At 36.7% G+C, this 12,793-nt stretch overlaps 1 protein-coding gene across 3 annotated transcripts in view; it reads right to left on the reverse strand.

Moving 5' to 3' along the window:
• Nucleotides 1-12,793, reverse strand: part of LOC120637446 (myosin-VIIa) — a 44,804-nt gene that overhangs the window by 9,292 nt on the left and 22,719 nt on the right. For 2 of the 3 annotated variants that reach the window (XM_039909295.1, XM_039909294.1), the window contains exons 3-6: nucleotides 5,089-5,349; nucleotides 3,992-4,270; nucleotides 2,324-2,608; nucleotides 370-1,965 (exon numbers count right to left, since the gene is read on the reverse strand). In XM_039909295.1, coding sequence (XP_039765229.1) covers nucleotides 370-1,965; nucleotides 2,324-2,608; nucleotides 3,992-4,270; nucleotides 5,089-5,349 — 2,421 coding nt within the window. Of the gene's footprint in view, nucleotides 1-369; nucleotides 1,966-2,323; nucleotides 2,609-3,991; nucleotides 4,271-5,088; nucleotides 5,350-7,515; nucleotides 7,546-12,793 lie in introns of those variants that run through there. The other variant, XM_039909293.1, reaches the window with a different exon arrangement.

Raw genomic sequence — 12,793 nt, forward strand, 5'->3', positions numbered from 1 at the left:
GGTAATACAATTACTATATTTTAACATTCTCCAGCTTACGAGCCGACTTAACTTAAATAACTTCTAATCGAAACAAGTGATCAAATTTGAATCCTAATTTGCTCGGCTACCATTCTCGACAACTATAAAATCGCGATTCGAAATGTGAAGTGGTTTGGGATATTTTATTTAGAGAAGATAAATATTTTACAAGAGTCGTCAGGTGTTCTTATCCCAAATCCTCGAACCCTAGCACGTAAACAGTGAAGAGCGTATTTGTACAATTACATTTTCTTCATTATGTATCGGCATAATGAAGAAAATGTAATCTGTCAATTTTTGATTGTTTACGATTACAACAACTATGTTTTTTACGATTTAAGTACTCACTTGCAACGAAACAATGTGTCCACGTAAATGTCGGAATCGATGAGCCAATACCCTAGCACGAATCAAAGCCTGCAATCTAGCGTATCCCACCTTCATCTTGTTATACCGAATTCTTTGCAGCTTTCCTCGCCAATGGCGCTGAATCAAAACGGCAGCTGCCCTTTGTTTCAAAAATCTTCTTCTATACACCCATCCGCGAATAGATCTTTGTAATATTAAAATTTTTCTTGTCAGTACTCTGTCTCTTTCTTGCTCAAGGAATAAATCGTGCGCATCCTTTAGAAATACTTTAGTGTGACCCAATTGATAGTCAGATTTACCTAGTACAGTAGCACAAATCTTCGCTGTTGCAGCCCGGCAGTCTGTTTTATGAGCTGGGGGAACTCCTGATATCAAAAATCTGTATCGTTCTACGAATTCCTTAAAACTGTGCCTAATTGGATATCCAGCTCGCCTTATTCTAATGGTTTCCATCATTCCAGAATACCTAAGTTGTCGACAACATAGACCGCGATCGAACATCATGGGTTTCTTAAATTCGTTTGGCTTTATACAGCGAATGAAAAATGGTTGACAGGATCCTAGGGTTCTCATTAACAAATCTAAAGATTTCTTGAACTGGGTTGATAGCGTAGGCGTCCGTTTTCTTGTTTCAGATCCCATAATTATGTCTTCTTGGAATATTTGTTGTAAAAACTTATTTGTTGAAATATGAATTAACTGTAACAAGTCAGCGCTGAATGTGTCTCGATTTTTTTCAAGGAATCCTCGGGTGTCGTAAAATACTATACCGGCGAAATGATTTAAGCCAAAGCTAGTATTAATATCTGACTTCGGTTTGAGGTAATTTCTGTGTAGACCGTGAGTTTTATGTAACTTAGCTAACATAGTTTGATCTGTGCCTTTCGGGAATTTTGATTCCTCATCTATTAATGCCATTATGTTTAACTGTTTCAGAGCGATTAAATCTAAAGCATCTTGATTATCAACGAATTCTATATGTTGCCAATTTATGCCCTCGTGATTGTATTCCTCTTGTTCTAGTTTAAATATATGCCTAACGAAAAATTGCTGCAGGTTTTCGTTAGCGAAATTTATACAAAACTGTTCGAAACTGTTTTGGTCAAAGTTTTCAAACCCGAATATATCTAGAACTCCTATCGCTGTCCGCATAGTAGCTTTAGGTTTATAAATAGCTGCGTTTATTTTCCTGACAATAGTTACGAATAGACGACCGTAAATTCCTTTAACGAAAGCATCTCTAATATCAACAGATTGGTCTCTACTTAGTGTTGACACAACGGTTTCTCCGTGGGCAAACAATGTTTTTCGTGTCAAAGCTTGAATTAAAGTTTGAGTTGGTACACCTAATAAACTCGCCACTCTTTTAACGTTAGCCTGTTCTATGATTTCAGTTGCATCCAAATTGTCTACGACAGTTGCCTCGTATTTGATGTTTCCACAGTGTAACACTGCAGCCAACAATTTTAATATTTCCCATATCTCAGATTCGGTGAACAGCAAAACTTTCATCGCAGATCGGATGTCTGCAAACTCAGCTGCATCATCTCTGCCTTCACATGTGAAGCTGTTGCCCTAAAATCAAACAATGTTGCCGATCAGATAATGAGGTTAAACTTATCTTCTTTTTTTTTAATTCTAAAGTATACTAATTCTTAAGCATGAAGATAAGGTAAATTAATTCTGAAGCAACTGGAAACAAACTTAAATAAAAATTTAATTTATGTCTTTATCGACGACTCCTAGAATTCATCATTGCAAAAAATGCAAATTGCAAAGTTGCAAACTTAAATCGAATCAGGTCATGTTACGACCATTCAATTTCATGTAATTCAGATACATCATGCAATTTAAAAAGTTGTACTGAATAAGATTTATAAATTCTTTCAAATCGGCAAAATCGGCATTTCATAATTATTGTCTAGTTACTTACTCCTGATAAATACCGGTATTCCGAAGGCTCCCCTAAATCCAACTTCTTCTTCTCGTCTCTAGATAAACCAGCCAATAGACAATAGAATACATGATAATTCCTTTCATCTGTTCCTTGGAAGACGATTCTTGATTTCTCTAGTAAATATTGTTCTATTTTAGCACCCTCTATAACACCATTGCTATTGAAATGAATATCGATATATTTTCCGAAACGCGAAGAGTTGTCGTTCCGCACGGTTTTTGCGTTACCAAAGGCTTCCAAAATGGGATTGGCTTCCAGGATCTGAAAAGGAAATTAGTATAGAAAAAACATAATGTATACTGTAACAGCTGACTAATATTCATAACAGTTTTTGCGTTGATCGATTTCATTGTAGCATGACTTAAATTACCATTGAATTGAGAATTTATTCATTAGCTGTCAGCCATAAACACGTTTACATGAGCCAAATCAACCAGCTTTGTTGACCGGTTCGTAAGTATTATAGCACGTCAACTTCTTGCAACGGTACTCATTAAAAGCACCCGCGCGCAACCAAAGCCGAGCCGGCGTCGTGGGCAGGGGGGACCCTGCACTTTTTTAATCGTAATAATTGACGTACCAAGCAGATGTTCCACCTGATAGTTAGTGTAAAACCATCGCCTTCAAACAGAGCACGCAGAACTTCGTTAGGGCATGCAAAGAAAACCTCGTACGAGCTCTGTCGCAAAAAGCTCTACTACTTCTACAAAACTCCTCTTACAAATGGAGGAGTTTTCATTATATATCAGTTTCCTATTGTATGGCTATATTCAAAAATCAAGAAAAATGTCTATATAACGGGTACCAGGATTACGAAATAATATTGAAGTATGGATATATTTCATAAGGAATCACCCTGTAAAAATATGAAATCAAAAGAAGTATATATTTTTTTTTATACAAAAGAGTTCAAAACATTCTAAGTGTTTACTTATGACAACCCCATTGAAGATAAAAGACTGACGCATAGTATTTTCGCTACGCGACGCGCACCTCATAAAGTGACATGATTTCAATTTTGCATGTGATTTACGGCGGTATCTGATTTTTTCTCAGTAAAAACTATGGCAGTGGTTCACTCATAAGTCTCAGAAAAAGTACATAACGTACCTCTAAAGCCTGTAAAGTATTATTTCGGTTTTCATTTACACGTTGTATATTGTCTTTATTATAATCTATCTTTGTTGATGTAATTTTTGTAACTACTATCTACAGTTGGAATTCAGTTTTTCTGTTATTTCACTGTAATGTCTCATTAGTCATTAATCAATTTATTATGTTAATATTATTTGAAAATGATTATGGCAAAATAGTATGATAAGATCTTGAAAGTTTTTTTAGTAATTTGGGCTTCGTAGTTGATCTCTAAGCATTTTGTTGATTATTATTGTTTATGCGATTTAAAAACGACATTGCTCTTAAGTATGTGCAATTGTACTGTTTGTTTACCTCGAAAAGCAAACAAATAAATTATTAGTCCTTCAGAAATTCAGCACAGAGAATCTGGTATTGCACAAAAGCTACTTTTTATGCCGGAAAAATGTATGTTTTTATGTTTTTCACAGAGCAGATATATGTTTTTTTTGCATATTGATAGTTCAGGGTTTTGAGAATGCAACATGTTATATATGTCACATTACGTACCTGTTGCTCAATCCAAGAGTGTTTCCCACTTATCGCTGCCAGATACTGCAGAATTAATTTTGTGGATTCAGTCTTGCCTGCGCCGGATTCTCCACTGATTACAATGCATTGATCTTGGCCATACCGTCGCATGTGCGCATACGCATTATCGCCAATTGCGAATATATGTGGCGGCAGTTCGCCAATTTTTCTTTCTTTGTATAACTTAATTTGGTCCGCAGTGTAAATTGGTAATATTTGGTATGGATTCACCGCTACCAATATTGAACCCGTATAAGTCTGGAAAAGAGAAAATAATTCTGTTAATTCTCATCTTATTAGGTAACCTCATTTATTTGACGGCCAATTGGCGCAGTCCTAGACCGTGGGCTCGATTTCCACAACTAGAAAATGTCTGTGTGAGGAATATTAATGTTTTTCAGTGTTAAGGTGTTTATCTGTATATCATAAGTACTTAAATTACATATTATTATTTATAAAAATATTCATTAATCATCTTAGTATCTATAACACAAGCTACGTTTACTTTGGGGCTTGATGGCGATGTGTAATATTTTTTTTTTATTAGGTAGCGTCAGAATTGTTCAGTGCCGAAGAACAGAAATGTTTTTTTATAGACTTTTCTTTTATCCGACTATTAAACCCGAAATACCGATTAAAAAAACCTTTAATATATTATTTTTCAAAACTACATTACTTAACACTACGATGTATGAAAAATAGTGTTCCCATAATAAATCAAGTAAGATAACTACTCTTTTCAACCTAAAAACTTATATATTTTTTAGTACCAACGATTAAAATTAACATGAAAAAGGGCATGACGTACGTAAGGACAACTTATCTAAAAAGAGTTTTCATCCAGACACCCTCGAATGTGATAAAAATTATACGGGTATATGGTGATTGTTGCGTAGGTACTCGTAAATAAAGAAATAACCGATACTTATAAGAATACAGCTATACAATACATAGCAATAGACATGCACAGTAATAGTATAAATACATAATATATAAACTATAATGCAAACATTAATATACGAATAAACTAATTATATAGAGAAGCGAGTGCCTTGACTTCGACAAATATCACTTACGTAGATGAGGTTCTCATTGTACCGAATGAGCAGGTTCCTTAGGATACCGGCCTCATGCAGGTCGCCGAGGGAGATCATATCCTCCACGCCGTGCACAGAGGTGGCGTGCATGGCTTTGATGCGGCGCTCCGGCGGCAGCCACTGCTCCTGGCCGTCGTCATCTCGCACGCGTATCCGCCGACCCTCGGCTGCGAGAACGCGCGCGCCTATGGCCACGTCGAACTCGCGCCCGGACACCGGCTCGATCCATATGTAATCACCCTGGAATCAACACAACCGCTTATTAATATCAGTACTTTTCGTGGTTCAGGTTTTTGGCGGTGACTTTTTTAGATATACTTAGTACCTAAGAAATGGACCAACCAGGTGGTAAGTAGAAAGCCCTCGTCTATGCAACACATCGCAGGACATGCAAGGAACACGTCCTGCATCGTGCTGACCCATTAACCTAAGGCGTTGGTGCCTGCAATTACGCGGGCAAGCACGGGCTTTAGAACGGAACAAAATTGCAACAATGCTGCTTGACGACAGAAATAAGCGTGGCGGTAGTATTTCCCCGGACGAGCTCTGACACCAATAGCTCTGGGTACTACTACCAAAAACAAGGATATCAAACTAGATGACGCCACAGAAATTACCATCGCGCTATTGAAGTTTTCACACACATAAGATTCAGAAATTCCAAAATTGAATGATACTTCCCCTTAGGCCTAAGCACAATCTCGGAGGAAGATATTCCTATTGTTAAAATCGACCATAGCTCTCGTACAGGCGTTCTTCAAATAGAGTGCAAACATTTGGATAAGGCTTAACAGTATTCTGCATTTGTTTTTAGGTTTTGTTTGGTAGTTTCCCGCAGAAAATATCTCTGTCCAATTCAGGCTTAGTGTGCCAACCTATGGAAGGCTCTCTCTATCCACTACAGTTAAGCGCGGATGGCTGGCCGCTTGGCGTGACTTGGCTGGGATGGGTTCCCCGGGCGTCTAGTTTTCAGTTTCAGTCCACACTCCCTCGGGGTGTGGGTTGAAACTGAGAATGAGAGAAGGAGATACCCACCTAACGTACGCTGCAGGACGGGGGTTGCCATAAATATTTTAAAGTGCGCATAAAAAGGCAAAAAGAGCAAAACTTTCAAACTTTAACTTTCTGCGTATTACATTAAGGATGATGGTAGCGTGGCAAAAATGTTGTCACTTATATCATACATCGATAAATAAATCGTTAATCGAGCAGCGAAAATCAATATTAATAAATTCAACGAATGTCTGACAGCAACCGGAACTGAGACAATGCTTGTTGGTTGACAGTATCGAATTTGGTAGAAAGTGGTCATATCCTCATATGTGCCACTACTTATTCAACTGTGCGATCACGTTTCACTATTATCTTAACTTCGGTGAAAGTAATCGCTTCATTAATTTAGTAATAATATTCATATTGTTTCTTTAGTAGCTGGTAAGGTATACCATACTTATAAATTGGCATCAATGCAAGTTGTTTTATTATTGAAGGCCGAGTGGCGCAGTGGGCAGCGACCCTGCTTTCTGAGTCCAAGGCCGTGGGTTCGATTCCCAAAACTGGAAAATATTTGTGTGATTAACATGAATGTTTTTCAGTCTCTGGGTCATCTGTATATTATTCATAAAAATATTCAACAGTCATCTTAGTACCCGTAAAACAAGCTGCGCTTACTTTGGGGCTAGATGGCGATGTGTGCATTATCATAGTATATTTATTTATTTATTCATTTGTTATTTAATTATTAAAATGTTGTATTACCAATAACTCGTGTCTCACATAAAAGATTTTTAAGCAACCTATAAATCCCTATAAGACCTTATATCGTTTTTTTATAGCTGACACAAAAGAAACTTACTTTCTAAGTTTTAATTTTAAAGATATAAGATACTTTTTATCAGCGTAATTTTCACCTCATAAATAACAACTTTAACCTGGAATTTTCAAAAAAGGGCTGGCTGAGACATGCGAATTTTGGACGCTCATTTTACCCTTAGGGATTTTTTATTAAAATCTCTTTTAACAGGCATATCTTACCTAGAAAATTCTTATATAACGTGCCGAATATTAACTTAATACGTCATGTTATTTTTAGAAATTTCGTGTTGAATAAGTCAGTGATCTTTTGTTTTTTATGGATATGAATAAAGACAGTGCACAGCTCTGGGTTTACAATTTTTTAATTTTGCAAAGAGGTCAGTGATGGTATCAACTTATAAGAGGGCTTTCGAAATCCTTTATGTCACACTTCCTCACAAAGCCAAGATAGTTTGGACTCAAAAGTATTTAAAATATAACTATTAACTTTAAAACTAGCAGAAAATCTTGAATCAAAGATATTTCATGAACTAGCATTAAATTTCGTACAATTACCTACTAATTGCATGTTCTATTTTTCGTTCTACATACCTCGAAAATGGTTTCTAATTCGAAAGTCATCACACTTTTACACTTCTTACTTCACCATTTTAAACGTGGGTTTAAAACAATACGAGCACAGATATTTTATTATTTATTTATATTATATTCATCTCAGCGACGACGCCGTGGCCGTTTGCCACTCATTATTACGGGTATTAGTGTCAATAAGTTTATCGGACCGTGGCGCTCGATTCAATCAGTTTTGTATATAGACAGAATCCGTTATCTTTGAGTTGTAGAATAATAACTATGATGAAATAATACGACGAAGACATAGCTGTATTAACAAATGGAATCCACTTACTCAGAGTTACGGACAAATGAGTGTAAATATCCGAAGGGGGCTTTAGCAGGACTGTCTTCAATAGAGGACCCAAATAATAGGCATGATGACAGTAACACAGAATCACTAAAGTATTGTGTTTATCTAATTATATCATGATCCATGCATTATGAAAACGAATTTTATTTATATTCGAAGTGAGATTAGTATTTATTTTCTATAAATGAAACTCAAGCAAACTAACTGCGCTGTGTTCCTAAAACCCAATGGGCTTGCAATTGACGAGGAACAGCTTCGGAATAGTTTTATGCTACGTATATTAGACTAAATGTGCACGGGTACAGGAATTAAAATCAGGTTGAGCCATAGTGGCCGGGTACTGTCAGTGGCGTAACCTACATAAAAGTATAAAGGCTCTGCCCACCTGAGCCATGGTAGAGTATTCGATTAAATTAAAGAAAAAAGTAATTTAAACAACTTAAAATATGCAATGCAAGTAACTTCTTACAACCTGACAAATTGCATATATTTATGCCTTACCCGACTTTGTGTCTATAGATATTGCACGCCACTGGGAACAGTTAGTTTTATATATTTACATAGCGGTGAAATATATCGAGAAAATATAAATCGTTAATACAGCGCGGCGGTCTGAAGTGGTGCTTTAAGATAAAAGTCGAGTGATTGGCCGTGATTGTAACTTATTAAATTTCGGATACTTCATGATACCGGTCCACCGAAACCTGTCATACTCAAATAACGCCAGAATATAAACTTTCTAAACGTGTAATTATATTATGTTGGTATACATATATTGCGTTTATTTATCGTAGAAAGTATTCTTATCTAGAATATTTCTCTTTTTAATTAAAAATGCAAATCAGCACGCACTATCACACTGCTCTGTTTGAGTTGATAATTTAATAAATATTCATTAAATTTTTTTTTGAACTCTCAGTGAAATAAGACCCAAATTGTAGCTCGCTTTAGTAGTATGTCTAGGTTTAGGAAGTACTATCACCATGTTTATTTCTGCCGCTAAGCAGCAATGTTGCAATGCTTGGCCCGGTATGAAGGGTGTGGGGGCTGTTATAATAACAGGCACATGAGGTTTAACACCTACGCCTCAAGTTGCTGGATACAGGAAGGCACGTTAGCTTAGGATGTAATACGTATCTTGGCGAGAATGCGGTGAATACGTAAGTATAACTACTCCAGTTCACTACTGTTCTTCATTCGCTTTATTTATTTATTTAATTATTTTTATTTATCTATTTAGTTTGCCGTATCGTCACTCGGGTTTCAGCTGATAATCAGCGGCATGCATGTACCTAAAATGCATGGCAAATGCTGAGATGTGACCATGTTGTTACTATATTATTATAAGATGTACTGTTTGTAACACTTAACATGAATAAATAATAATATAAATAAATAAATAAATATACTACGACAATACATACATCGCCATCTAGCCACAAAGTAAGCTTAGCTTGTGTTATGGGAACTAAGATGACTGACGAATATATTTATGAGTAATATACATAAATTCTTAGAATATACATATAAACACTCAGCACTGAAAAATATTCACGCTCATCACACAAACATTTTCCAGTTGTGGGAATCGAACCCACGGTCTTGGTCTCAGAAAGCAGGGTCGCTGCAAACTGCGCCAATCGGCCGTCAAATGTATTTTCTTTCTTTCTTGAAATCCCGGACTCTCGCCTATAGGCCCTTCGAGGGACAAGCTGAGTTTTAGTGGATGTCAGTTCCTCATAACTACTCCGTTTCCCCGAACGGAGCCCCCGATGCGTTAGGCATTCTCTCTGTATAAAACAAATCCGGACACGTTTGTCTATGGGTTTGTTTGTTGTTTAACTACGGATCACGAGGCCTTGAGTTCGATTCCCGGGTCGGGGTGTTCTGTTAAAGAATTGTTCCTTGCCTCGAAAAGCACGTTAAGCCTACTTATTGGAGCAGCGTAGTGGTAGGTCCATGCTCTAAAACAATCTATGTTATGGGAACGCCTGGGCCCAGCAGTGGGACGTTAAAAGATTGCGGTTGATGATATATATATATATATATATATATATATATGTGTACATACATAATATATTAATTGTTAATACATTAAAAGAAACTTATTACCGAAAATATAATGGGCTGTCCGCGTTTCGAAGTAAGCAATGGAGCAGGTTTTATTGTGAAATTTGGCCGTTCACTCCTAGTTGTAATCCCACGCCAACCATAAATAGTGTAAGTCCGTGTGCGCGCACTCTCCCTCTCGTTTTGGTATTGTCCACATACTAGTTTGGTTTTTGATACGGCTAATGTTCTATTGTATAACGTATAGTGAATATATTTTAGTTGAAAGTGAATTTATACTCAATAGGAATTCTGCGAGAAATAGAGACAGCTTAGCCCGGTGCAGTGGCGTGCACTTCGTACATTCACAAAAGCACTGCCTACCCTAAAATTTATATATAACTCAACCTTTCCACTGTATGCATACCCTGGTAAGAAGCCCAGTGCACACCACTGGGCCTCGGTGCATCTCTTTAGTGGTTTAATCAGACATAAGGCCATCCGTAATACCACCAGGGTTAGGGACCGTACCCATTCTATGGGACCCATTCCGAGACGGGAAGGGGTCTTCAAAATACCAGGCTTGGTTACAGGAGCGGGGATCGCTCCCCGCTGTAACCTTGGTTTTCGTCACGTAGCCCATATCTCTATCGATCTATATCCGAACTCGCGCCGATTTTGTTTTTATCCTTCTGTCTGCAAAAATCGATCCTCACTTAATATTATAAACGCGAAAGTTTGTTTGTCCTTCCTTCACGCCCTGACTAAGCAACTAATCGACTTGGTTTTTGACATAGCGTAAGTTGAAAGGACAGAGAGTAATATAGGCTACTTTTTATCGTAGAAAAACAAACGGTTTCCGAGGGATTTGTAAAAAACCATAACAAACGCCGGCAATAGCTAGTTTTTAAATATAATTAATTCTTCTTCTTTGTCGTAACACTCTTGCCGGAGTGGTCGTGGTCAACACGTTGAGACATTGTTTATGGCAGATATTACTCGCCTCACGATCATTCACCACTTTTCTTTATTTACAGATAATCTGTTACACTCATGCATGGGACAGATTTGATTTTATCGGTCCATCGCATGGGTGCCCACCGCGCACTCTTGTACCTGCTACCTCGCTCTGCACAACAAAGCTCTCCGGGAGACGTGTCTGAAGTATTTCAATATGCGGCTGTGCACTTGTGTCGAAAGACGTTGTTTGATGACGAGTTCTTGAAGAATGGAAATATTGGTGCTAAAATAATTAGTGGGAAGGCATGCAATTAATTGGTTGAATCGGAAAGTTTTGGTAAAGACTCTCGGTGATTATAGACAAACCTTTCATTTGCCCTTTCCATGATATGCATTACTTTCTTAAATAACCTGTTTTTTTTTATTACCGGGTATTTTCACCACAGAATAATTTCTTTACTTTAACGATGTCAGTAAGGCAAAAGTGAAATTCGTTTATATAGGCCTATGTCACCTATGAATGAAGTATCAACCCGTTATGTAAATTCCAGTTTTAAAATGTAACCGACCTTGTGGTTTTAACGACTTGGTTCTTCATTGAAATCCCCTGAGCAAACTGTTCAGTAGTATACTTTGTTAAGTTTAGGGTGATAATTTTGACAGCTCACAGTAGCGATATGCTATTGTATAATCGTAAAAAATAACCTATCCGACTATCGATTATTTTTTTCACTTGGAATAGTTAGTTTCATGGAAATGATGTATGGTCAGCTTATAATTTAAGAAACAATATTTATTTTCTTTTTTGATAAAATCACTCTCATCTCGATCAACCAATTTACGTGCTAATCATGTGTAATGATTTCTTATTCTAAAACTAAACTAGTTTATTAATTATGTAGTAGTTTTAGCAAATAATTTCTTGCTAATACGATAATTGCTAATTGGTAACTTTAATATTTCCTAAATTAATCGACGTACTTATTTATTTTATATCAGAACCAATTACGATAGTCTAGTTGTTCTTTAAGCGTGACATTTACTAATTGGGCGGTACCTTCAATGAAGTACGGCATTATCTTTATTATTTTTACCCGGAAAAGAATACGAAATTTTATGGGCGTGCACCTGCCAAAGTTATCATGCTAAATTAGACAAAGCATATTTTTTTTAAATACAATTCTAAAAAAATCTAAGAAATAAGTACATTCAAAATAGACATATTTATGTCATTTTGATTCGAACATACAAATATTTACCTACTTGTTAGCTGTGAGGTTATGACATAAACTTAAAACTCAATGAACGGGGTAATAATATAACTACGGCTACCATTTTCACGCTTACCATTTCTGTGAGATATGATAGTTATTAAATATCTCGTGGCGCGCAGCTTAGCCTCCTATATCATTTATTGTATTATGGCTAACATAGTGTTAGCCATACTAGTCTCAGAAGAAGCCCCCACGTAAATAAGTAAGTGGAACCTTCTTATTTAAAACAGGAAGCAGAGATAGTTTATTAGTTAGGACTTGGGCTTCACTTACGCGGGGCAGAGTTCGAATCCCAGAACGCACCTCTCCTTAGTTATGTGCGTTTTAAGAAATTCGAATATCATTTACTTCAACGGTGAAGGGAAGCATCGTGAGGAAACCTGCATGCCTGAGAGTTCTCCATAATGTTCTCAAAAGCCGTGTGAAGTTGAGAACTTCCGCACTGAGCCAGCGTGTTGGACTACGGCTTAAACCCTTTACATTGTAGGAGTTGACCCGTGCCCAATAGTAGGCTGGTAATGGGATGATATGACGATAATAATGAATGCTAATAAATACAGCTAAAAAAATAGTTACTGAGATATACTTATTTTATATTACATAATCAAGGTTTGAATTGGTCTTATGTGCTACTTTACTACTGATTTGTAATTGACAGACA

This window comes from Pararge aegeria, chromosome 3, assembly GCF_905163445.1.
Source record: "Pararge aegeria chromosome 3, ilParAegt1.1, whole genome shotgun sequence".
Lineage (NCBI taxonomy): Eukaryota > Metazoa > Arthropoda > Insecta > Lepidoptera > Nymphalidae > Pararge > Pararge aegeria.